General features: G+C 36.7%; 4 protein-coding genes and 1 non-coding gene across 8 annotated transcripts; 2 read left to right on the forward strand and 3 right to left on the reverse strand.

Annotated features, from left to right (window-relative positions):
• Window positions 1-939: 939 nt before the first annotated feature.
• LOC145013048 (Chaperone DnaJ-domain superfamily protein) lies at window positions 940-2,799 on the forward strand. 3 transcript variants are annotated; one of them, XM_078971848.1, is made up of 4 exons: window positions 940-1,507; window positions 1,859-1,928; window positions 2,248-2,391; window positions 2,521-2,799. In XM_078971848.1, exons 1-3 carry the CDS (start codon window positions 1,104-1,106, stop codon window positions 2,308-2,310), a joined length of 537 nt encoding a protein of 178 aa, XP_078827974.1. In that variant the 5' UTR covers window positions 940-1,103; the 3' UTR covers window positions 2,311-2,391; window positions 2,521-2,799. The 3 variants fall into 3 exon arrangements, with proteins under 3 accessions (XP_078827974.1, XP_078827976.1, XP_078827975.1); XM_078971850.1 differs by lacking the exon at window positions 2,521-2,799 and having other exon boundaries at window positions 1,859-1,926; window positions 2,248-2,390; XM_078971849.1 differs by lacking the exon at window positions 2,521-2,799 and having other exon boundaries at window positions 2,199-2,384.
• A 1,769-nt stretch (window positions 2,800-4,568) lies between these two features.
• LOC145012211 (putative aquaporin SIP2-1) lies at window positions 4,569-5,847 on the reverse strand. The gene is made up of 3 exons (XM_078971002.1): window positions 5,324-5,847; window positions 4,908-5,168; window positions 4,569-4,805 (listed from the first exon to the last, which is right to left on the reverse strand). Exons 1-3 carry the CDS (start codon window positions 5,609-5,611, stop codon window positions 4,644-4,646), a joined length of 711 nt encoding a protein of 236 aa, XP_078827128.1. The 5' UTR covers window positions 5,612-5,847; the 3' UTR covers window positions 4,569-4,643.
• Window positions 5,848-6,962: 1,115 nt separating this feature from the next.
• Window positions 6,963-7,064, reverse strand: LOC145013769 (U6 spliceosomal RNA). The gene has a single exon (XR_013665288.1). It is a non-coding gene; the product is annotated as a U6 spliceosomal RNA (small nuclear RNA).
• A 2,159-nt stretch (window positions 7,065-9,223) lies between these two features.
• Window positions 9,224-12,110, reverse strand: LOC145008942 (putative protein S-acyltransferase 3). 2 transcript variants are annotated; one of them, XM_078967579.1, is made up of 5 exons: window positions 11,430-12,110; window positions 10,719-10,898; window positions 10,336-10,644; window positions 9,954-10,175; window positions 9,224-9,856 (listed from the first exon to the last, which is right to left on the reverse strand). In XM_078967579.1, the coding sequence occupies exons 1-5, from the start codon at window positions 11,508-11,510 to the stop codon at window positions 9,518-9,520; spliced, it is 1,131 nt and encodes a 376-aa protein (XP_078823705.1). In that variant the 5' UTR covers window positions 11,511-12,110; the 3' UTR covers window positions 9,224-9,517. The 2 variants fall into 2 exon arrangements, with proteins under 2 accessions (XP_078823705.1, XP_078823706.1); XM_078967580.1 differs by having other exon boundaries at window positions 11,438-12,109.
• Window positions 12,111-12,177: 67 nt separating this feature from the next.
• On the forward strand, window positions 12,178-14,548 carry LOC145008941 (putative protein S-acyltransferase 4). The gene is made up of 5 exons (XM_078967578.1): window positions 12,178-12,572; window positions 12,772-12,969; window positions 13,070-13,378; window positions 13,460-13,681; window positions 13,755-14,548. The coding sequence occupies exons 1-5, from the start codon at window positions 12,516-12,518 to the stop codon at window positions 14,208-14,210; spliced, it is 1,242 nt and encodes a 413-aa protein (XP_078823704.1). The 5' UTR covers window positions 12,178-12,515; the 3' UTR covers window positions 14,211-14,548.
• Window positions 14,549-25,543: the final 10,995 nt, after the last annotated feature.

The following is a 25,543-nucleotide window of genomic DNA, read 5'->3' on the forward strand; positions in this document are numbered from 1 at the left end:
TTTTTTCAATATATATATATATATATATATATATATATATATATATATATATATATATATATATATATATTTGGTTTGTATGGTATTTTTAGTTTACTATTTAATGAAATTATGTTTTATTAATTTATATGTTTTTTTAGATATATAACATAAATAAAAAAATAAAACGAATAAGAAATATATGAAGTGAATAAAAAAAAATAAAACAAATTAGAATAATAGAAACTAAAAACATTAAAAAAAAAATAAAAAAAAAATAGAAAATAAAATGTATTACCCCATATTATATTATTTGCCCATATTATTTGGTGTTATTTCCATTAGGAATGAGCATGAGTCGGTTTGGGTCGGTTTTTGGTTAAAACCAAACCAAACCGTAGAAAGTCAGTTTTTCGGTTTTTAAACCCATATTGGTTCGGTTTTTGCATGGGTCGGTTTTTCGGTTTTCCGGGTTCGGTTTATGGGTTTTCATTTTTAAACCGTGGGTTTATGAGCTCCTATTTTTTTTTTTCTATTTTTTGGGTTCAAACCTAGTGAAAATACGTTGCGATAAATAATATTTTATCTACTTTAAATATAATAAAATAAAGAGTACTAATTCTAGTATTATAAAAGTATAAAAGTGTTCAAAAGATCAAAGTTTAACACTATTAACAGTTTCTTGAAAATAAACATAAAGTCTAAAACTAAAAGTTTAAATCATAATATAAATAATATATATATGGGTCGGTTCGGTTTTTATGGGCGGTTTTATACGTCAAAACCGAACCAAACCGTTATTTGTCGGTTTTTATAGAATTCAAACCTAAACCGTCGGTTATTGTTTTGGTTTCGGTTTTTCGGTTTCGGTTATATCGATTTTTTTTCGGTTTTTCGATTTTTGGTTCGGTTTTTACTAGTCCTTAATTTCCATGACATCCACAATTTAGATGTCCGAGTAGCCTAGTATAGTAAATTTGAGGCGAGGTGGTTTGCGGCGATGTATGGTTGTACCCTGGACACGATCTCGTGTTCCCGACCACTCAAGTAACCTCCTGTTGATTCATCTTCTGGTCTTTGTTATGTCAAATTCAACCCAATTCTCTCTCTCAATCGGCTGAAGGATGGATTATTATAAGGTGCTGGGTCTGAGTAGCAACGCTACCAAAGACGAAATCAAAGAAGCATTTAGGAATATAGCCAAGAAATTCCACCCCGATAAGCACTCTGCGTCTCCGAAATCCGTCAGGGATGGTGCCACCGTCCGATTCAAGCAGGCATCCGAAGCTTACGAGGTTTTAGTCGATGATCACAAGCGCGCTGATTATAATCTCCGTTCTAATCGTAGCAATCAGGGCGGCCCAAGTGGTTCCGGGTACGGGTATGGATATGGGTACACATATGATAGCAGGAAGAACCGTTCATCTAATTATGATTACTACAGCAAGAAGGCATCCGTTTCTAGGTTTCAGATCGCCCTTGGATACATAAACAGTCGTGCATTCCTTCTCAATGTTGCTTTTGCTGGGTATTCCTCTGTCTCTTGAGCTAAAATTATCATGATTGCTTTTGAAATTGAAAACGATCATGTTTCTAGGTTTTAATTCTTTTAATTATCACCACTTTTTCGAAAACCTTATAGCATGATTTGTAGAAATCCTTATTCCTTCATCAGTAGAAACCATCACAGAAGGAATCTTATGTCCCTTTCCGTTTGATAGCTGCCATTTAATATGCCAGATTGCCCTCAGGCCCCTCACTTCCCACATCTTATTTCCTTCCCGTTCAATATTTCACATGATCATCATGAATCATACCTTTATGCTCAAACTTGTTTCCCAAATGATGATTAACTGAGTGATACAGAAACTTTCTGCAGGGCTATATTAAGTGGTCTAGCGGTTGTTGAAATAGGCAGAGATGCAATCTGGAAGATGCAGAATCCAGGTGTATGTTACTTGTCCTTTGTAACTTACTATGTTCACTTTCAAGTGTTTGCATACCCAATTTACAGCTCAGAAGTGAAAATCATTCTGCTTTAACATTTGGGGTTGTGACTTATTTATGCAACAAAAGACACAACGGAGTGGCTTTCTTACCAATTTATGCTGCCAACATTTACCAATGTGTGAAATGTGAATGTATGCATGCATAAATTGGCAAGTGGTTGAGTTTGTTGCATAAATTGGTAAGAGATTGAAACATTGTTGCATAAACAGGGTAATGGCTGAGAGTGATATTGACAGTTGTGCATTTTCTTGTGTGAAGAAATCATTTGAAGAAGCAATGGAATCTATGCAGAAGACAAAAACAGTGAAGGAAAAGGAATAATGAAGAGGTGTAATACTCTCCAGATTCTATACAAGTAACAGAAGATGAACACAAATATCAATGGTGCATTGAATCTGAAATGTAAGTTGTATTTTTTTTTTTAAGTTTTTATCTCTGGAAAATTCTATTCACCTCTACTTTTTGGAATCCAGTATAATCGTTTCGGCCAAGAATAAAATCCTCCTTTTTTTTTTTTTTTTGGGTAATCAGCCAAGAGGAGCTTGTTGCAAAAGAAAAAGTGGGCGATGTTTTTTGTACAAAAATAATTAACAAGGGAAACAACAATTTTTAGCTATGATGATGTATTTTCTTACGTCCAACCTAAAGAAAATGAATAGAGATATAAATATGAATGTAGGTGTAGGTGTGACATTGATGTTTATGTTATGAATTATGAGGTTTTATGTGCATTGATTATGTTATTTTGATGTCAATTCAAATGAAAGTGTAAGAATATGATATATTACAGAAGTTGAATTTTACCGATAAGTGTTCTATGTATTATATATTTTACAAGTTGTATAACTGTGTAGTGTAACCAACAGAGAGATAACATTGTGTTTATTGTAAACTTCACTAATGCAAACACTTACAGGTTTTGGTTATTATGATAAAACCAAGATGTGATTTTACACTTGGACTTTTTCGTTATTCTTTCTATCTTTGTATATTCTATCAAGCATATAAATAACCGTTTTATTTACAAAACCTATAAACAATATTTCAAAGGTGAGACTCGATAAATAAAAAATAACCTTTTTTTGTTCATGAATATAAATGAAGAATTCTTTCTCGATTATGAATTTCTGTGACAAATACAAACAAACAAGACAAACAAATCTGATGATTGCATACATAGGTGAAATCTTTAAATGATGATTGAATTCCAGCCATGTAAAGACTCTATCCTTCACATAAACAGATGGAAGAAAGAGATTTCTTTGATATCTTTGAAGTGTACATAACACCAGATATGTGAAAAGTTTGATATGGCAATTACTTTTCTATTAGTCACTCTACTCTCTACGCTACACAATATTTGCTTTGCAAAAACCCCACCATGAGGCTACCAAACAAAGATGTCATTTTAAACTAAAATTAAAAAACAATGGTTAGTATATTGGGAAAATCCAAAAATTAATCATTCCCAACAATTTAGGTCCACCATTTGACTAAGAGCATGTTTGGGATTCCTTCGCGTATTTATTGACTTTTTAGAAAAATAAGAAATTCCTGATTTTTTTGGAAAAACCATTTTTTCTTTTTGCCTATATAATCATTCTTTGTGAAACACCTTTTTAACTATGATTTAAAAACCATTAAGCTAATAAGTCATTTTAAAAAACACTCCTTAAAAAAATGAGCCCATGATTTTTTGATTCAAGTATATGAACCAATAGAAGCATACATATTTAGGTTATGTTTGGCGCGCTACAACTAATTGATAAGCTAGTTTATTTTTTGAATTTTTTTATGTTGTTGTGTTGGTAAGCTAAAAAGTAGCTTATAAGCTAGCTTTTTGAAAAACTACTTAGACTAGCTTTTTAAATTTTTTTTTTTTAATTTCCAAATAATAATTAATTATAGAAACACATATTCTTACATGTAGTTTTCTGTAATTTTATATATTTCAGCTAGTTTTACAAAACGTTATTTTTTATCAGCTAGTTTTTCAGCTTTTTATTTAACAACTATCTTTTCAGCTAACAGATAACTTTTCAGTTAGAACACCAAACATAACCTTAAAATTACTTGTTCATCCTTTTTTTAGCTAGAAATTTCAAACTATTCATTTTGAAAATAAACCAAACTAAAACAAAATATTCAAAGGTTGTAACATAAATAATGTTTTATGGTTTGTATTTTTTAAACTTTAAGAGTTTTTTATAAGATAGTGTATATATATATATATATATATATATATATATATATATATATATATATATATATATATATATATGGGAAAAGTGAATATACTCTTAAGGGTATATAAACTTAGGTATCCAAATTCACCGTTGTTTTGTATCATATAATATATGTAGTTATGTATTATATGTACGTGTGTTATAGGCTCATAGAAGGAATCTGATTGGTACAAACCAGAACCCTAATTTATTAAAAAAATGATTCTACACTAATTGGTATTTGGTAATGACAATACCCAACTTGTTTGACTAGAAAAAAGTCAAAGTATCTAAATCTTAGATAAAGGGAACACAAATGTGAAGAAAAGAAAATCTAAAATGTACTTTGTATAGATGAATTGTCATCATATATAGAAGGATTGATTTTTTACAAACCTCAATAAAATAAAAAATAAAAAAAAACTCTGGTTAGTTGATCTTCTGTTTCTTTTTCTTCTCTGGTTTTGAACGACGCGTGAGCAACCTAAATGTCCATGATGCCAATAGAGTCGCCTCAATTGGGGCAAACCAATAAACAATTATATGCTCCTTTCTTTTATGAACACCAAATGCATACGCCCATCCAACAACCTAAAAGATTTATTAAAACTAATAACTATCAGTTTGTCAAGTTCAAGAGAAATACCGAAGTTAATGGGATAAGATTGAATGTTAAAGGATACTAATACTTACAGCAGCTGGATTCATGCATCCACCAGTTAAATCAGATCCGAGTATATGAAGAGAAAATTTTAAGATGCTACTAATCCATGTCTTCATATAGAAACTGCCATTAATGCTTCGGTCAAGACCAAGTGTGATGAGCACCTGTGAGAATGTCAATAATCCTTCTGTCAGTGCACCCTGATGGAGGTTGATCACCAGCGATGGCCCACGCCATATCTCAGGAAATGTCTGAATGATAAGCCTCACTGCAACAATCGATCCAGCCACCTGTCATTCATTCATAATCAAACATAAACCACCTTCAACTAACAAAAATCTAATCCCATTCCGAAGATAGGATCAATCTGAGTCGATACCATGAAAACGGGATTGGCAAAAGATCAAACATGTTGCAGAAGAAAATGATAAAAATTGTAACGGACCTGAAAGGGGATTCTTGCGATGTTGAAGAGAAAGGTGGTAAAAGATCCATTGATGGCGGATGTAAAGACAACAATGGGATTGTACGCCCCGCCATTGGTGAGTTTAACCAGATGAGTAAACAAGAACATGTTGAGAATGGTGAGAACAGACCTAACGAATTCGGAAGCGTGATCATGGATGCTCAGCCCTAAAACAACGTGAGTAATTAATTTGATGAAAATGCCTGACCAAACCCATATGAAAGACATTATCATATCTGTGATCATCAGCTGCGCCATTCCCGCCATTTTTAGAAGTGGTTGGTCTCGATTTGACAACCTTCTTTTCTTTCAAAATGGGTTCAGTATGACGAATTGTATGTAGTTTCAGTGAATTCTATCGATTACATTGAAAAAATGTGATATGAAGGATCGTGGGTGTATGAGGAAAAGGGGAACGAAAAATGGCGGAATTGCATTCTTCAGAAGATTACTGCTACCACAGGAAAGTATCGTCGTTTTCCGTTTCTAAGATGAGCATTTGATCCCATTTCTACCATTACAATTGTAACCGCTGTATGAATTTACCTTTCAAGAACTTGTGGAAACAACCCTCAAAAATTCATTAATAATCTAGAAAAATATATTAAACATCTAAACAATTTATAAAAGGTTAAAAATACATAACCATAATGATTGTTATCGATTAAAAATATACGGTAGATTGTTACATTATTATTTAATTTTCATATAATTTTACCATTTGATTTTGTATTTAAATTCTATAAAAGCTCAATAAAAAAATATTTAAACAATTTTTTTATTGTCAATAATTGTGTGTTACATTTTTTTTTCAGGATAATGATTTAGGAGGGTAATAAGGTTTCCAACTTGTCTGTATTAGGTCACTAAGGTTTTTTTTTGTGCGTATTAGACCAATATGGTTGTTATTACCGTTTAGAAATATAGTCATTTTACCGGTTTTAACGGGTAAAAAAGACTATTTCTAAACGGTAATAACAACCATATTGGTCTAATACGCACAAAAAAACCTTAGTGACCTAATACAGACAAACTGGAAACCTTATGACCCTCCTAAGTCATTAACCCTAATTATTTAGAAAACATACTTATTAATCAATGTGACTGATTTGTTTGACTGAAAATAGTTGCTTCCATTTAAACTTATCTCACAACCCTTTCAGAACTTCTAAGTCCAAAAACTCATTTGATTGATGATCTTCATTACATAAATATGCAATATTTTATCAATAACTTCTTTTTTGTCATTTAAATGTTTACATGAACACATCCATATGTAAAAAACAAAATCTCACTTTGATACCTCCCATCAATGTCTACATTTGATAACGGATAAAAATGTAAAACCAACAGGGACTTGTATAGGATGTCTATTATCAATTATTTTATAAAAACAAAACCACAATATGAACTAAGAAACTAAAATTGCAAAATGAATAAAAAATCAACACATAAACAAATACATACATACTATATACAACACATAAACGGAAGTTTATAAAGCATGAAACTTAATGATAGGAAAAGTAAAAAACTTAAAGGAGACTTTATAGAAAGAAAGATCACCCTTACTTGCCACAAATAGTTGAAGACATCAACAAGAAGATCAATCTGACCATAGAATCCACATGTTGTCTCGATTTGTGTGTGTCATCCTTGCACAGGGGCATGCTAATCTTCTCTGTATCGTTCCAATTTTATCGGATGTCTCCAAAGGGACGACTATAGATGAAGAGCTTCACCATATAGAGGAGTAGCAAGTTATATGGGACGACGCGAGTTCTAAATGAAGTAGTTTACTGTTGATGGTCATATATTCTCAATGTCTTTAAAAACAGGGTTAATGACTTAGGACGGTAATAAGGTTTACAGTTTGTCCGTATTAGGTCACTAAGGTTTTTTGTGAGTATTAGACCAATATGGTTGTTATTACCGTTTAGAAATAGTCATTTTTACCCGTTAAAACTGGTAAAATGATTATTTCTAAACGGTAATAACAACCATATTGGTCTAATACGCACAAAAAAAAACCTTAGTGACATAATACGGACAAACTGAAAACGTTATTACCCTCCTAAGTCATTATCCCTTTTTTTCTCATCGAAAAATTCAATGGTCATTAAATTCGTTATATTTAAGGATGGTTAAATTCAATGGATTATCCCAATAATAGACATATTTTTGGGTATTTGCCAAAATATAGATATAAAAAATGATATTTCCACATATAGACATGCAATCTTCGAAGGTACCTCTGAGGGCTCCGCGGAATGAACTTATGCTCCGAGAAATTGATGTGTCAAAAAAAAAAAAAAAATGGAGCGTCGCAGAACAACATCGATTCCTCAGTGAGAGATATAAGGAACTGTTCTTCAACGTTCATCATTTCGCGAAACTGTTCTTCAATTTTTTTGTGTGTATGTGTTTTTTTTTCTTTGCCACATCGATTTCTCGAAACATAAGTTCATTTCACAGAGTCCTTGAAGGTCGCTCTGAAGATTGCATGTCTATATGTTGAAATAATCTATTATGGACATAATCCCTAAATTTAATCCATTCAATATCAACTAAACATTTAACCTCCTTCAACTATTCTATTAAATTATGTTGTGTGATACTCTAAATATACATACAACTATTCGACCAAAAATGAAGAATTAAATATTGTTTGGTTATATTGCACCCCATTTTAGTTGGTTTACTCTCTCATTGACCATATATGTTACTGAGATATGTCAAAAATCTTGAAAAATTATAGTATAACATTGGTGGATTAATTTAGAGTAGGAAAAAATGTGGTTTCCCAATCAAATGAAGCCTATAAAAACGAAAAAGTCAATAATACTTGTGGCATGTCAAATTGGGTCGATAGGTAAGAATCGGCCGGTTTGCCAAAAAAAAAAAAAAAAAAAAAAAAAAATCTTAAAATCCAGCCTACTTGACCCCTAAAGATGGATTTTTGCAAAAATATAATTATTAATTTTGAACGCTTGGTTTACTTTTCTTTTTAAAAAAAAAAAAAAAACAATTTGCAAATGCCATTTCCAACAACAAATGATATGAAAAGAGTTGTATTGTTTTTCTAAGGGGGTGTTTGAATTAGCTTAGCTTATTTGTGGTGGGAATAAACAATAAACAATAAGCAAGTGAGAAATGTTTGTTAAAATTAGCTTATTTAGTTTATTCCTAAAATTTTTAAAAATTTTATCCTAATACTTAAACTTAACTTTTTGTGGTGGGAATAAGCAATAAATACTTTTTTTCCTATCCAAACACCCCCTGAGTTTCCTTCTATCTCTTGGTCATTATTTTTTGTTACATCAAACACCTACATATCTTTCTCTTTATCTCTTATGTGAGATAAGTTTGGATAAATATTAATCATTTACATTGCAATTTTAAGTATAAACCTTTCACCAAAAAATTTATTTATTTATTTATTTCTTCTTTTTTTTATCAGTAAGTCATGTCTTAATGTTTTTTCAATATAAGGCCTAAATTTTTTTCTCATAAATGTTAAATAAAATTAAAAAATTAGATGCATCCTAAGACCCACCTTGCTAAATGCTGGCTCCGGCCATGATAACATACATTTTTATTTATATAACTTATGAAAGTGTAGGTAGGTTGTTAAAAAAAATCATGGGTTTAATTTATTAATTTAAAATTTAGTTAATGAAATGTTACATATATTTCAGTTTTTTGTGAGGGCATGAGTCATTACAATATTGGCGTATGTCTACACTTTTATTAGTATCCTTGGGTAGAAGATGCACAAGTACTTTTTTATCAAAGCAGAATCTGGATTTGTATATTGTTAATTAATTTTTATACTCACTTGATATAACTGTTATGAGTAAGTACCGATAGCATCACATGTTATGTTTTGAACACTGATAGTGCCATGCATCTTGTTTTATTGGTAATGATTTCTTATGTATAGTGCTTGCTTCATATACAAGACATTCGTCTAACAAACAACCTACATGCTCCTCTAGTAAACCGTCAACAAGAGGAAAATATGTGGGATTTGAAACTCATTGATCTAGAAAAACGATCTATTTGAAAGACAAACATCACTACCTCAAAATAAGCAAATAAACACGTATTATTCCCTGAAAATAACACGGTTCCGTGGGTCTACTGAAACCTTGTGTAGCTGACTACCATCAATCACTTTTGGTCCTGTGGTGAGTTTTTATGTTCATCCTTGCCTTTTAAATCTTTATCAGCTGCTGCAGCTGAAGAACCACAAGTCTTTGGCAATGTTTTGTCATCCTTGGGTTCCCCATTGAGTTTTACTTTTGAGGTACGCATAGATCCACCAAATCTACGTGACATTGACGCATCCTCATCCTCATCCTCATCCTCCTCTTCAACTGTCACCCACTCTCTAAAATCAATAGCAGGTGGCAATTTAGAACCAAATATGTCCTTAAGGTTCTTCATAAACCCTTCATTATATGGATTTTTCTTCTTCTCGTATCGATACCGAAAGTTTTCGTAAGTTGTCTACAATATACAACCAAAAAAAATTTACTTTCAGGAGAGGAGGAAACTCTAAGTAAATTTACCGATTTGCCATTGCCATTGCCATTGTTTATCTAACCTGGTTTGTGGAAATAAGAAAAATATGGAATACGCAGAGCCCACCAACAAACCAAGCGCATACGAAAGAGTATCCTACAAGTGCAACCGAGATAGCGTCTTTTGATAAACAGTTCCACAAGCTCCCGTGTTGCCGGATTACATCGATCAATGAAAACGTGAACACGTAAATACACAACGCCGTTGATGTCATGATGAATACGATAAAAAATCGATAGTTGCGCTGCAAATCCATTAACCATGGTTACATAAACTTTATGCCATCAAAAAAGATGGATTGGTCCTTCGTATGTGAAAAAGACGACATTAAAAATAACCCTAAAAATGTTATGACGCTACAGTCTAAGTTTAACTGATATACAAACAAATTTTTGTGGACTTACACCTCCGATACATTGGCCTACCCACGGGCAATGGTGATCAAAACGTTGAACACAGTTATTGCAAACCGAGCAATGAGAAGCACGGGGTGGGCGATAGAGCATGCAGGTGTCACAGTATTTAACTTTTATGGTGTGTCCATTAACGAGCATATCTTTGATTCTTGGTATCCTCATACTCATCACCGATCCGTTCATCCATTTCAATGATTGTGATCGGAAACTGAACGACTCTTCACATTCCGGTGGTCGTTTGTTCCGGCGAACTATTCCGGGGTTACTTGCGGATGTCACGAAGAGAAAAATTAGATCCTGTGTATACAATTAAGAAAGACGAGTTAATTCATAAAATTTAAGGTCAACTTAAAAAAGAAAAGGTAACATACCAATACTGTGAGGATTATTCCTATAGATAATTCCACGAATCCAAAGTTGGTTTTGTCTTTTTTGATATTGACTAGCATTTTGATGCAGAAGGTGATTGCCGGAGCTCCGATAAGGATTGAAGATAAAATCACTGACCCAGCATCCGCGCCAAAAACCAATCTACCGCCACAACAGAATTTCTGCACAAGGTTCCTAAAATGTATTCATGTCTATTTTGATTTTTGAAAGCCAAACTTTCGTACTTTTGAAATGCCATACTAAACAATATGCTCCTCAATATACATATACATTCGTTTCGTCTTTGAAGTCAAAATTTTGAATTGTAGAAAACCCATAATTCTCCCAGAAAAAGTCATGAAAAATTGAAAACATGATAACAATTAATTACTAGATCAATTTGAGATTTATCTAATAACCACGGTAGTATGTACAGTTTAACATCTATATCAGTTTTTCATGTTTATTTTGAAGATGTTGCAGGTAATCAATAACTTTGAAGATGTAATGATTATAAGATCAATTTTCGTAATGAACGAATACCCACATAAGTATTTTAAAAATTTCATGCTCCTCTCTGTTGCAAGGAATACGATAATTCTCATAGGAAACAAATGAAATGTGATCATATTCCCAAATTAATTTGAGATTTAAGCAATACCCACAAGATAATTATGAAATTGCATGACGATAGAATAGGAGAATCAACTCACATTACGACCTTTCCAAACTTGATACAGCCTCTTAGTCGTGGGAGGAGGACGGGAGTTCGGGGTATCGCTTCCGCTCATCATTTTTAATTGTTGAAGATGGTTATCAGCCCATTCAGATTCAGACTTGAATTCAAACCAGGTGGAGGAAATCTGCTGTTTATAGAAGAGGGGGAGATCGATAGGGGGAGTTTATGTTTTGTTACGGATGAACAAACCCTCCCTCTCTCTCCCTCTCTCTCTAAATCTCTGCGTATTAAACTATGATATGTTATGCTTTCTCTTTCAATATCTTCTCTGTTTTTACGATCAACAGCTGCGGCCCCTGCCCCGGCTCTCCTCCTCTCTCTGATTAGAATTGCTGAAACCCAAATCGTTTTGGTATCTCTCTTTCTCTCCATCTTGTGACCGATAGAGTCGGAGGGTTCCAAAATCCCAAATAATTTGTGCTAAATTTTCGTGGGTATATGAGATGCATATCACATTTTCGGATAAAATAATCAAATGGGAATCCTTGCTATTTACCATTTCCAGTTTCCCTTATTTGATAACCCGAATTAATCGGGACCCATCTTGGTGATGAATCGGCAACTCAACCTCTACAATTGGCACTCACACCATGCCTCTGCAGAGTCTCAAGAGAATCTTACACATATGGAGTTTGTGGTACTATTTAATGTTAACATGGACTTTGTCATCTATCATTCAACAAAATATTTAAAATATTAAATTAAATAACGATAAATTATGAAAGAAGTGAACACGGGTTATGGCGAGGGAAAATAATGTATTTAAAGCTACCCGCGGGAATGTCGCTACGAAAATTGGAACATTCGCCATACCAGCTTTGTTGGCCGAGTAAGGACAAATCACAGTGACGAAGGTTTGAAGGTGTAAGCTGTATATGTGATGTTGTTGCCACCTATTTTCTGGGTAGATCCGTCCAAATTCAAATCCTAATTCCTGGGCTTTTCGTCTCCTTTCGTTCGTTGCGATTCTTTTTCATCATTCTCATGGGTTTTGAGTCGATCACAACAAAATCATTCAGTTTCCAAAACTCTAAATCCAAATTCTAAGTCTAAAAAGCTGATGGCAGAAGAGAAGAAGAACCCAAAAAGACAATATCAGCTCTGGAAAGGAAGCAATGTAAGTTCTTCTCACGTTTCCTATAGTTAATTGGAATTAGGGTTCGATTTTGCTCAACTTCAAATCACTTGGTTTGCTTGTTTCTTATGTCAATTCTACCATTACTTCTTTGCACTGAAATATTGTCAGGAACTTTTAACTTCAAATATAAGAGTCCGATACACTGCAAATGATATTTGATTACAATCTGATGTTTCAGAAATTCTTATGTGGGGGAAGATTGATCTTCGGTCCAGATGTTGCTTCTTTGTGTTTCTCCGTGCTCCTGGTTGCAGGCCCTGCTGTATCATTCTGTATTAAAGTCTACACCATCATCAACCACAATAAACAACACCACAATGATCCTGGTTATTATTGGTATGGAGTGTTGATTCTAGCAGCAGCCCTCACTTGTTTAGTAAGTAAACCTATCTTCATGGTTTCCATTGTTTTGTTATAACTACCTTCTTCTCAGATTCTTCAAACAACATTTACCTTATCTATCACACAACACACAGGACATAACATTTCTTTTGATGACATCCGGAAGAGACCCTGGTATAGTCCCACGAAACACCTCACCACCTGACACAGATGAAGGATTTGACATGAATACCCCTTCAATGGAGTGGATCAATGGAAGAACACCTCACTTGAGATTTCCTAGAACCAAAGATGTTCTTGTAAATGGTCACACAGTCAAAGTCAAATACTGTGATACTTGTATGCTCTATCGTCCTCCAAGAGTCTCACATTGCTCTGTCTGCAACAATTGTGTTCAAAGATTTGATCATCACTGTCCATGGGTTGGTCAATGCATTGGACTGGTAAGTCAACATTTATTTATAAGATTTCTTGATTTAATGGTTGAATTAAAATAACAGTTTTCTTTCTTCATCTGATTGCAGCGTAACTATCGGTTTTTTTACATGTTTATATCAACATCAACCATCTTGTGCCTATATGTGTTCATATTTTCATGGGTCAACATAGCTCAACAAGGAGACCACATATTGAAGACTATGTCACAAGACATTTTATCAGATTTTCTAATAGTTTACTGCTTCATTGCAGTTTGGTTTGTAGGGGGGCTTACAATCTTCCACCTTTACCTTATTTGCTCAAACCAGGTAATATAATCATTTTCATAATCTTTGTAATGTAAATGTCATATAAAGTTGATTACAATTTATCTTAATGCAGACAACATATGAAAACTTCAGATACCGATATGATAAGAAGGATAATCCATATCACAAAGGTGTAAAACAGAATCTTGTAGAAGTCTTTCTTTCACCAATTCCTCCTTCGCTTATTGATTTCCGGGGATATATTCAAGAAGATGACAGTATAGTGATGGATCCTATAAGTCCAAATCTTGGAGCTACTTCAAAGGAAAAAATTGACATTGAAATGGGAAGTAGTTTTGCAGAAGCAAGTGGGATTTCGCTTCCTGAAATTCTACAGCGTTTGCATTATGAGGAGTTAGATGAGAGCATGAGAAGTAAGGAGGGGAATGGAATTGTGGATTCCGTTCCATCTCCCTTCCTCTTTGAGGCAAATGGTGTGGTTGTAGAAAGGAAGTCTTGTATTGAAGTAGAGGAGAAGTGTGATGATGGAATTATAACTCCTGAAACCCACATTGGTCATCAAGTGTAGAGGCAACAAATATCCTGTTTCTTCATCAATATATAAATTGATAAGAAACTAAAATTCCTGAAACCTTTACACTGTTTTCATACATTTTGCAGGTTTGACATTCAAACTATTTTTTGGCATCATCGATCTATTATGTTTTTTTTTGTGCTTGAAATGACATTCTAGCGATGCTGTTTAATGCCATCCTTCCCAACATAAGTGCAGAAGCCTGCCAATTTATATGTTGAATTCAATCTTGTTGTAAATTCTGGATGTAATCAAGAACTCCCACAACAAATGAAGAACATGATTCTTGTTAGTGAAATAATCAAGAACTCGTTTAGTAGTTTGATTTTCAATTCCTTTTTTTTGTTGTTGTCAACATTTTTTCTCTATGTTGTAGAACTCGTTAGGTGCTGTTCAGTCGGCCTTTCAAAATTACAATTTACAATGGTGTGGCCTAATTTATTATTTGGGCCTTTTTCCTAATATATGTAAATAAGGATGGGCTTGATATATTTAAAACTTATGGCATATTCCTCCTAATTTGTCGTTTGGGCCTTTGCCCATTTTGTAACACAACAGTAACCCATTCTGAGTTTTTGTTTAATCTTTGTATAGCTAGGTGTTCTTTAACACCATTTTCATTCTAAATCACATTATAACTTCATGAACTTGTCTAACATAATTTGTATGGTTTATTTTCATATAAAATATAATTTTTAACAACATTTATCAATTTCTTTCAACGTTATCTTCCTAAATTGTAACTTTTCCACATCTTTGAGGTATATCCATATTCGCCTTTATATTCTTGAAACACCAAGTTTCAAAGGTTCTCATGACACATATGGTTTACAAGTGATATGCTCGCGGACTTTTCACCTGACAAAGTCTTTGATGCCTTGGGTGGGATTCATAAATTATTGAACTTTCATTTTGTCCCATTTCATTTCATAACAACAATGTAGTGTGTATTGTTTACTATTTTTTCCTAAACGCTTTCTTCTCATTATTTCTATTCTAAGACATATTATAACTTGTTCAAACATTTTTTTCAAATCAAATTTGACATTTAGGGAGGTAGCAAGTGGTTGCCTTCCAACCCACTATCACATCAACTTCATATTTTTTTCTTTCTCTCCTCTTTCTTCAATCTTTTCCAACCTACAACATATTGAAATAACATATTTTCTAACTTATTTAATTCATTGTCACATCACTATTTTTAATTTAATAAATTAGAAATACAAAATTAAATAAAACATAATTTTTTTTAATTAAAACTTAAACATCCCAAAAATACGGTCCAAAATTTTCATTTTCAAATCAATTACAAAACCATAGTTAACAATCCATTACATAAAATCATAAGTCATGTATCTCAAATATCAAAAACATCTATCAAACATATCAGAGTAAAAAAAATCTCAGACTGAATAAATGGTGTGTGCACTGCAGTCATCCCGAGCTCTTCCCTTTGCTACCGATAGTACCTGAAACCAAAACCAAAAACTGTAAATACGAAGTTTAGTGAGTCTCCTTAAGCTACCACATATCATACACATAGTCACATAAATTGGGCCTCGCCCCTTCCTCGGGCACCGCCCGACATCGGACAGAGTCCGGCATCAGGCCCCGCCTGGCATCGAGCCCCGCTCGGTATACATATTTGTTTCTACCAGGCCCCGCCTGTCTCTGTACCCCGCCTGTTATACACATACAGACAATAACATATAATCATACTAGCGAATAAAGAATCATACACAATACTATATACTTTTTTCTTAAGGCCTCGCCTATCATGGGCCCTGCTCCTACTCAGTTGATAATGAGATATGGAACCCCGTCCACTCTTAGCTAGTGGTGAGATATGGGACCCCGTCCACACTCACCTCCCTACTAGGCACATACGAGTATCACAAAGACAAAATGTATAACTAAACATGCATTCCTTCATCGGGTACCACCCGACATCGAACCGTAGTTTGGAAACATACATATAACCTTCCTCGGGCCCCGCCCGGTATCAAACTTTAGTTCGGAACATACTGATACCATAATCTACCCATTCATAGCATACTTAGGTGATACTGAGATACAAGCCCAACCCACACTTAGCTACTAATCATGAACAAGTATAAGATAAGGGCCTAGTCCACACTTAGCTACTCTACACGAGCCGATATTGGTGCCTTCGACCCGTTCCTACACGAGAAAACTCATATCACATGTTGACTGCAGAATCCCACGAATAGACCTCTCGTAGCTAGCTGGCACATCCCTGAACTGCTGATCTCTCGACTCCCCGAGCTACTGATCATCATATAAATTAGAAAAGTCTGTGATTCTTATAACTTAACCATAGGTCCTCACTGGGGTAGAAGACCATTCCACCCCTCCCATATTCTTGTCTAAATATGGACTCTACTCAACCTATTTGAACCCTTTCCATCCTTCATAACCCCCATGGTAAACCTTGGTCAAAGTTAAGGTCAAGGTTAAAGTCAACACTCCGAATTGACTCAACTCATCGAGTCATCCTCCTGACTCGCCGAGTTCCCTCGCTACTCATAGTCACGACTCACGACAGAACGAGTCAACTCGTCAAGTTTTGCCCTGTACAAAATCAGGAAAAATCAACTCAACTCGTCGAGTCCCTTTGTTGGTTTGGGTCATCTTAAAGGGTTAACCCCTACTCTTCTGATCCTGCTTCATGCTTCATCTACATACTGGAAATGACCTTTTAAGGTTAAAGTTTCCAACGTTACCCACTAATAGTCCTTCTTAATGGGTTTAGCTAAAACCCTAGTTCTCTAGGACATAGATCTTAGTCCAAAAGCCATAATACTCCAAACCAAGGTATACCAACATAGATCTATGCCTTAGACATCATTTGAACACGTGAAGCTCCTAACTTCCCTTCCATGCATGGCCTTTTAGGGCTTAAAAGGCCATAATAACACCTTAAAGCTTGCATGGGGCTTCCATGGTCATAAAGTTTGCACCTTTATGCCATGAAACCCCTTCTAGACCTCAGATCTGAAAGGTAGGTCACTTAGAAGTACCAGAATTATGTTGGACGTACTCCAATCAGACTCAAACCCTACTTTACAGTCTTTGATCCTATTTAAGCTCTTTATCTCATCACCTAACCCTAATATCTTCCGCCTCCATCTCTCTAAACCCTAGAATTGAAATGTTACCCCCCATTTGAGTGGCTTTTAAGCTTTTATTGGTATTTCATGTTTTTTAGTGTCCATAGAAGAAGAAGGAACTTTTTGGAGAAATGTGGGATGGATTGAAGCTTTTGGATCCAGGTTTGTTGCATTTTAATCTACATTTTGGAGGTATAAAGTTTCTATCTTGATGATCTTGTATGTTAGATCTAGTTCATGGAGTATTTTGTGCTTTTGAATTCTTTTGTAATAAAGATGGGTTTATGATCTACTCCAGAACAATGGGTGCTAGATCTTAGCTCAATTCATTAAATGCAAGCTTTATGATGTATTATGGTCCATGCAAGCATTAAGACCTTTGTTAAGTCCTTATTGAGCTTTTGAGTCCCATTTTGCCATGCAAGCACGTAAAGTTGCCAACTTTACATGATAAGTAGTCTTATAGAATCAGATTCGAGAGTTTAACACTTTGTTTTAACAAATTAAGGGCTTATTGGAGTGAAAAGGTGGATGGTGGAGTACGCAGAGCGTACCTAAGAGTATGCTCAGCGTAATGCTGAGTTTATGCATTATGGACTTGTACAGTATGCTTTGGGGGCGTACCACTCTGGTACACAGGGCGTACTCCCCTAGTGTGTCAATTTTGGGCTTTTGAGGATGGGTCATTGTTAGGTTTTCTTAGTTGGGCCTTGATTAGGCCATTAGACTTCTATGTTGGGCTTATAGTTTGTATCTTTTGGGGTCCTTTGGATTTAGGCCCATGATGAGTTTTGGGGGCCCAATTTGGAAGATTGGGCCATATTGGGCTTTGGAGCATCATCAGGGCCGACCCATGGACCAGGTCAAGCTTGGCGATCGCCCTGGGCCCCCAAATGCCAAAAGGCCCCTTTTTTCCTATTATATTGGATTTTACTGTGTTATCCCATTGTTTTTAAGCCTAATAGATTGGCCTAATAGTCCAATACTGATCGCGTGCCAAGAGAGGGCGCCGAAAGCGAGATTACATAGCGTGTGTAAGTTGTCAATTTCCTATTTTCAAGGCTCATCAACACTAATAGATCACGGTAATCGATTTTTATAGAAACTCCAAACGCCATCGATTCCACTTCTCCAACCAACAGTTAGTTCTTCACTTGTTTCATTTGTTATTGGATTTCTTAATGTTCTTATTTGTTTCTGAAACTCGGTTCTTATTCACCAGATGATTTTTTCTTGTGTTTTCCATTTTATTTCTGAAACTCGATTCTTATTCACCAAATGATTTCTTATTCATCTCTTCTTATTTCTGATCTGTTATATTTTCTATAGCACCGCTGCATCAAATGAGAAGTGTTAGGATTTCTTCTAAATTTGAACTTGGAAAATCGAGAGTCACTAACATTTCTTTCTGAATTGGAAGTTAGATAATCAAGAGTTAGAGACCCATTTGGTTTATGAATTTGAATTTGTGTAAGATTAAAGCTTCTTGAACTTTCTTATTCTTCTAAATCTGATTTTGCCTTTCTGAACTTCTATTTTTTTGTTACATTGTAATACGAATTTCTATTTCTTATACTATGTAATTTGGCTTGGTTTTATGTTGGTGATGTAAGTGAGATTAACTGATGAGATATGCACGACAGCACATTACTCAAGTTATCTCTATTGCTTATTCAAAGGTTTTTAAGTGTGTATTGGTTGCTGTTGTACAATAATTTAAAGTACATGACCATTTGAATTCTATTGGCAAGGGCAATCATGGAAAAAGAAGTATTTTTTAAATTGTTAGTGCCTTCTTCTTTCATACTTTCTAAAGTTAAATTGTAATCCACTCGTTGCAAAGGGTAAAAATGGAAAAATAATTAGTTTTTTCTTGGTTGTAGTAGCTAACTTGCAAACTATTTTTTTTATTCATTCCGTTGATCATATTCCTCATTTTTGTTTAATTTAAAGTTTTAGGACCTTTTTTTACAAAAGTAAAAAGTCATGATAAATATTTTTTATACACATATTAATTTATTGTAGTAAAAAACAAATATGATTTGAAAGTCATTTTAATCTCTCTTTAAACCGAACCAAAAAACCAAAAACCTCAAACTTAATTAACCAAAACCGATTAAACCATATTATTTGGTTTTGTTTACATGTTAAAAATTTTAAAAACAAATTATTAAACCGAGTTGAATAAACTAAAAATGAATTAAACAGACCAAGAAACACCCTTATGAGGGCCCTAATTTTTATTTTGCCCTGGGCCTCAAATTGGGTTGGAACGGCCCTAAGCATCATTTAGGAATTGGTCCTTGGATGTAACACTTGGTTAAGGTATTATTCAATTTTCCACATTTTAGTGTTTGGATTGGAACTCGACAAGTTGGGGAGCTCCAACTCATCGTGTAGGAATCTTTTTGGACGCGCAGATTAAGCACCCAACTTGACGAGTTAGGGAGCCTCAACTCGACGAATTGACTTTGGGGATGAAAACCCTAATTTTCGGGCATTACACCCTATATAAAGAACATTAACCCCCTTGGCTGGCTTCCCTACCATCTTCCTTGCCCAGAGAAAACCCTAGAATCGCCTCTCCCTCTTGTTCATTGAGTTTTATGAGTGCTTGAGTGATTATTTGAGATCTTTGAAAGAGGTGTTGAAGAGAGAAGTATCAAGCTTGGAGAAGTGAACTTGGATCCAGAAACTCTACATCAAGGGCTACATTTTTTAGATATAAAGTTATAACCCTGACTTGTAGGTTATCGGATCTTATCTTTTGTAGTTTAGGGCTTGGTTTTGGGACTTTGGCTTGCATGTCCAAAGAAAACATGTTTCCATAGGTTGAAGGTGTACATCTAGCCTCTATAAGACATCTGGAGGATTAAAGTTGCAAACCTTAATAGGATCCATGTCCCATTAATACGATATGTCTATTATGAAGCCAAAAATGAACCTTAGAGGGTGTTTCTTGCATGCATGGGCATAAAGTTGGAAACTTTATGTGATTAAACCACCTTAGGACCTCAAATCTGTGATATGAAACGTTGAAGCAAGGGTTTGAGGCTTAATGAGTCAAGACCCTCCTTAAAGGATCTAGGGTTTGGGTCTAAAGCTTATTAGATGATCTTTGGGGGTAAAGTTAGAAACTTTACCCTTCTAGACATCTCTATGGTTAGGGATATGAAGTTTGGAACCTTTGGATTCAAGAAAAAGGGCTTAATGCATTAAGTGGGTTGATAGACTGGAGAACTCGACGAATTCATAAGGGAGCTCAACGAGTTGGGTTGGAGTTACCTCGATTCTGTTGGAAAAAGGAGGAACTCAGCTCGTGTTAAGGGCTTCTTTCCCATGAGTTTTTGTGACAAAGGGCCTGACAAGAGCCCCCGTGTAAAGGTGCCGACTATGAGCCCTTCGTCGTGCCCTGGCACGTCCAGTGTAGCATTTGTGAACCGTGCAAAATATTCTCGCACCGTTTCACCTTCTTTCTGTTTACAACCTATGATTGAATGAGAATCTACCTTGTACTTACGCAACTGCATGAAGTTGGTAAGGAAAAGGTACTTGAGTTGAGCAAAGTTCGAGATGCTGCCCAGTTGTAACGTCTTGAACCACGTGCCAGTGTTGATGTCGCGGGTCGTCGGGAAGTACGTGCACCAGAACTTCTCGTTAAGCTTCAACGACGTCATCGTCAACTCATACGTATCGATGTGCTATCCGGGTCGGTGGTTCCGTTGTATGTTTTGAGCGTTGGAAGCTTTGCCATGTTTGGTATTTCATAATCCAACAACTCTTTGACAAACGGAGACGTCACACTACGGGGAAAGCCTTCTTGGCCTGGAATCGTCGATGCTCCCTGTTGATACTGAGGGTTCATGCCATGTGATGGCGGTGTAAGACAGCCGGTACTTGGTCCGTAAAAGGGGTATGGCTGGAATGGCAGTTGGAGAGGATAACTGGTGGAGAAAGGGTGTGTAGGGGTTATAGGGTTGATCATCACCGACTGTTGTAGACCGCCGCTGACGGGAATCATCGGTCCAGTCCATGCACCGGCCATCGGGTAGATAAGTGGTGAGTGATTTATCATGGTTTGTGCTAGTTGTGGTAACGAGGTTGTAAAACTCTGTCCACCTGTCATCTGGAAGGACGACAGAGTTGAAAACGATGGTGAGATATTGAAAGCGTGGATCAATGGAAATGTTGTTGGGTGGGCCTGTTGTGCCTGCTGCAGCGGTGGTGCAAAGAATGGTGGCATCTAAAAGTGTGTAGACGGGGGCGGACCTACCGGAGTTGTTCCTTCCTGAGAAGGCGGTGGTTGTGGAACGTTTCTGGTGAATATTGTAGAACTTCCTTCGCCTAAAATGGTCCTGTTGACCGTGGTAGATGGTGGTGTTTCGTCCAACATCGTCATGGGACGTATGGGACTGATCGGTCGTCCCTCATTGCCGTTGGACGCTATTGATGTTTGCTCTCGTGCTTTTCGTTTGTGTTCTTTGTCTCACAAATGGATGGCACCAAATGATGCGACCTTGATCTGGTTTCTTCCGTGAACTTCTCTCGATCGTCTAACTAACACTGCAAGATCACAAGAAAAGAGGCCGGCAGCCGCTTTCCGGGAGGAGCTCCCGGAAGAACGCTCTGACGGTCAAGTTAGAGGGTATTTTAGGGTTTGTGTGTGTATTCTCTCCAGAAGGCTTGGAGAACTTACCTCGCAAGTATGAGAGCACATCCTTTTATACCTAGCGCTCCTGCCCGAGTCGTACCAGACATAATCGCTTTTGGGGAGACAGGATCAGAGGCGCTGATTGGAGGGTCATGCGCCTTCAACCGTTAGAGCGCACTCATTGGCTCAGATGAAAATGATCTGATCCTACTGCTTGTCTCCTGACCGTATCTTTTGTCCTGGAGTCATGAGCACCTCTTGGCGGGCGCGAGCCTTTTGCCTATGCGCTTCGCTCCCGGGGACGCTAGTGGGCGTTGAGCCTGCTGGGACGAGCTTAGTTGGCGTGCCATGATCTTGGGCTAGACGCGGTTCTGTTGTGTTGCCCTAGGCACGCCATCAGGATCTGATAGGGTTTTTTGTAAACTTGAAAGATGCATGAGCAGCAAGGCTGTTTTTACAAACATTTGTTTCATGAAATGAAGTTGTATACAGAAAAATTCAACTATAAAAAGGGGTTTGTGATCTTATGAGCTGATGAATATGATTCAACACTCATAAAACATGTTTTCTTCTTATCTTGCTCAATCCAAAACCCCAAAATGTAAACAAGAACAGGTCTAAGAACATTTTTGCAAGTTTGGGGAATATTTGAGTGAAGAAAATCGTGTAGATCCATAAATCTGAACTAAAAAACGATGGATCTACAGATCTAAAATATGGTGTAACAAATTTCAACAGATCTTGGCAAAAAACAAACATCCGAACAAATGATACTAGAAATTAACAGATCTGAGGAAACCTAAGATGAAACACATCAGATTTGAGGAAGAACGAGCTTGAAACCAACTAAGGATTTTGCTACTTGCTCGAGTCCGGGATGGCACCAAATGATGCGACGTTGACCTCCGGCGAGTCTTCTGGTCTTCTTCTGCGACGGAGATTTGCTAGTCACAATCAGAGAACCGTGTTAGAGCCACCCAAGGACTGTGTAACGACCAAAATTTTCAACAAAATTTCAACTTTTCAAAAACAACCCATTTTAATAATGTTATTACAAAAAGGTTTTCAATACATTTATTATCAGAGTATTCCCAGAACCATAACATAAACCATAAACACGAGGAGCGGTACGATCACGCCTTCGCCTTGCCACGGTCTCCTGAAGAACCTGAAAAACATTAAACCACAATTGTAAGCCCGAAAGCTTAGTGAGATACCCCCAAAATAACAACCACATATACGCCCTTCCAGGCTACGACCTTCTGGTCTAAATCATAATGCCTTCCGATCCATAACATAGTGCCTTCCGGCCCATTACATAAATAACATACATAACATAACATAACATAGAATAGCCATGCATATCGGGTCTACTGTGTGACTGGTCCGTCGTATCGGGCCTTTAGTCCACCGAGTCCATCCTCCGAGTCTAGTCATGTCCTTTGAGTCTGCAGTGTGGTTGGTCCGCCCGTACCGGGCCTTCAACCCACCTGGTCCACTCTCTGAGTCTACAGTATGACTGGTCCGCCCGCATCGGGCCTTCAGTCGGCCTGGTCCACTCTCCGAGCCTCAGCACGTCTGGTCCGCCCTCGTGGGGCCTACAGCCTATCCGGACCACTCGCTGGGCCTTCGGAACAACCGGTCCGCCCTGGGTATCTTGGCCTACAACACAAAGCAGGACCCGCCTTAACCCAACTCCAATCCAAACAACCATGTGCACATAATATACAATCATATAACTGTTCATAGTCAACAAGTCGATCAAGCAGATCACATAACATATCATTCCCCTAACCAGGATACCGACCTAACCGGTCACTAGCATAGCATCACCCTACATATCAGGAAACCGACCTTAACCAGGTCTCTAACATATACCATCCTAGCTACCAGGATGCAGACATATCAAAGCAATAACATAACAACAAATATCTGAATCTCAATCCGATAAAGGGCCGGCCTTGGTGCCTTAGACCCTATCGATATAGTGAGGATAACTCACCTCGCACTGCCGAAACTCTGAAGAAGCAAATTCTCGAATCACCAACTCACCGCAATCCCGAACTAACGATCATAACAAAATAAACATTAGGCCAATCATACATCCACTTATCGGGCCAATACCAAAGTCCAAATCTTATACAAAGTCCAATATTGGCCCAATTTACCAAATTGGGCCCACATCACCAAATGGACCTAGATCCAATGTCCATAACAATAATTGGGCCCAAAATACTCTATCCATAAATTCCCAGTCATGGCCCATAAACCAACAACCCAAAAACAGCCCAAACTCTAAGGCCCAATATGAAAGTCCAACAGGGGGAGTATGCTAGGCGTACCCTCCTTGGTACGCGGGGCGTACAGCATTGATTCGCAAAGGGGATCGGGGCTCTGGCCCGCTACGCGGGGCGTAACTCTGATGCTCAACAATTTCACATAATAACTTAATGGTTTAAGCTCTTAAGCCCAAACTTCAGATCCTTAGGCCAAATATGATTAGAACTCATAAAGTCTCAAACTTTATCACTTGGGACGTCCATAAAGCTCTTAATCCAAGGCCATAATCCATTAAGACCTATGTTTCTCACACATGGAACAACTATAGCCCTTGGGACCTCAGTTTTCTCACTCAAGACCTCTCCAAAGGTCTAAAAGGACAGATAATCTTGGCCAACACAAAGCATGAATCAAGATGAGAACTTTAGGACAATAAAGATGCTAAAACTTCACAACACTTAGATATATGCAAAATAATTGGCAAGCAAGAAGCTTTATACCTCAAACAAGCTCCAAAGGATGGTATCTCTTCAGATCTACAAGCTCCAATCGTTCCTCTTCTTCTTTGACAGCTTCTCCTTTCTTCTTCTAGACTTTCTTTTGCCAACATGAGCTTTCCAAGGTCAAACACACCCAATAATGGAGGGAATACGGGTTTCTAGGGTTTCTGAGGTTAAAGATGAGCTTATGGAGGCTAGGGTATGAACCAACATGTTCCTTATATAGTGGCTGACCCTAAATTAGGGTTTGGGGTTTCTGAGAGTACGCTGGGCGTACTCACCCGGACACCCCGCACAATTCCTTTCATTATGCTGGGTGTACGTCCAGCTTACGTTGGGCGTACCCAGCCAAAACCGAAAACTCATGCATGCATGCCATGCATGCATGGGACCTTTCCCACTTATTTCACAAAGAGTTGTAACAATGATCATCTTCAAAACGCCGCAACTCCTATTCTCTAAACCCGCTCCCAAATAACTTTTCATTCATACGAGGGTGACGAGAAGCCCAATGCTTCTAACAACATACACCAGCCCGAAACCTTCTCGGATGAAACCCATTTCCCGAAAAAGGACCAAAATTACCCTTCCTCTTAAATCTCAGGGACTCATAATTAAACACTTTAATAACAGGGGGTTACAGACTGTGCCCCAGGAGCGGACTACGACGGTCAAGTTAGATCATCTGGTAGATCTGAGATGGCTCTCTTTAGCTATAGAGTACAATCTTGGTGCTATTGGTGGTGTATGGTGGCTGACGACAGC

This window comes from Lactuca saligna, chromosome 8 (genome assembly GCF_052625555.1).
Source record: "Lactuca saligna cultivar CGN05327 chromosome 8, ASM5262555v1, whole genome shotgun sequence".
Lineage (NCBI taxonomy): Eukaryota > Viridiplantae > Streptophyta > Magnoliopsida > Asterales > Asteraceae > Lactuca > Lactuca saligna.

Bases quoted from the DNA above. Each gene is read 5' to 3' on its own strand.
- LOC145013048 (XM_078971848.1), top strand. From the start codon at position 1,104: ATGGATTATTATAAGGTGCTGGGTCTGAGTAGCAACGCTACCAAAGAC. The intron at 1,508-1,858 runs GTATTCCTCTGT...AACTTTCTGCAG, and splicing joins CTCAATGTTGCTTTTGCTGG to GGCTATATTAAGTGGTCTAG. The intron at 1,929-2,247 runs GTATGTTACTTG...TCTTGTGTGAAG, and splicing joins GGAAGATGCAGAATCCAGGT to AAATCATTTGAAGAAGCAAT.
- LOC145012211 (XM_078971002.1), bottom strand. From the start codon at position 5,611: ATGGCGGGAATGGCGCAGCTGATGATCACAGATATGATAATGTCTTTC. The intron at 5,169-5,323 runs GTCCGTTACAAT...AATGAATGACAG, and splicing joins TCGCAAGAATCCCCTTTCAG to GTGGCTGGATCGATTGTTGC. The intron at 4,806-4,907 runs GTAAGTATTAGT...TAAATCTTTTAG, and splicing joins GATGCATGAATCCAGCTGCT to GTTGTTGGATGGGCGTATGC.
- LOC145008942 (XM_078967579.1), bottom strand. From the start codon at position 11,510: ATGATGAGCGGAAGCGATACCCCGAACTCCCGTCCTCCTCCCACGACT. The intron at 10,899-11,429 runs GTGAGTTGATTC...AACCTTGTGCAG, and splicing joins AAGTTTGGAAAGGTCGTAAT to AAATTCTGTTGTGGCGGTAG. The intron at 9,857-9,953 runs GTTAGATAAACA...TGTATATTGTAG, and splicing joins TTCTTATTTCCACAAACCAG to ACAACTTACGAAAACTTTCG.
- LOC145008941 (XM_078967578.1), top strand. From the start codon at position 12,516: ATGGCAGAAGAGAAGAAGAACCCAAAAAGACAATATCAGCTCTGGAAA. The intron at 12,970-13,069 runs GTAAGTAAACCT...CACAACACACAG, and splicing joins CAGCAGCCCTCACTTGTTTA to GACATAACATTTCTTTTGAT. The intron at 13,379-13,459 runs GTAAGTCAACAT...ATCTGATTGCAG, and splicing joins TTGGTCAATGCATTGGACTG to CGTAACTATCGGTTTTTTTA.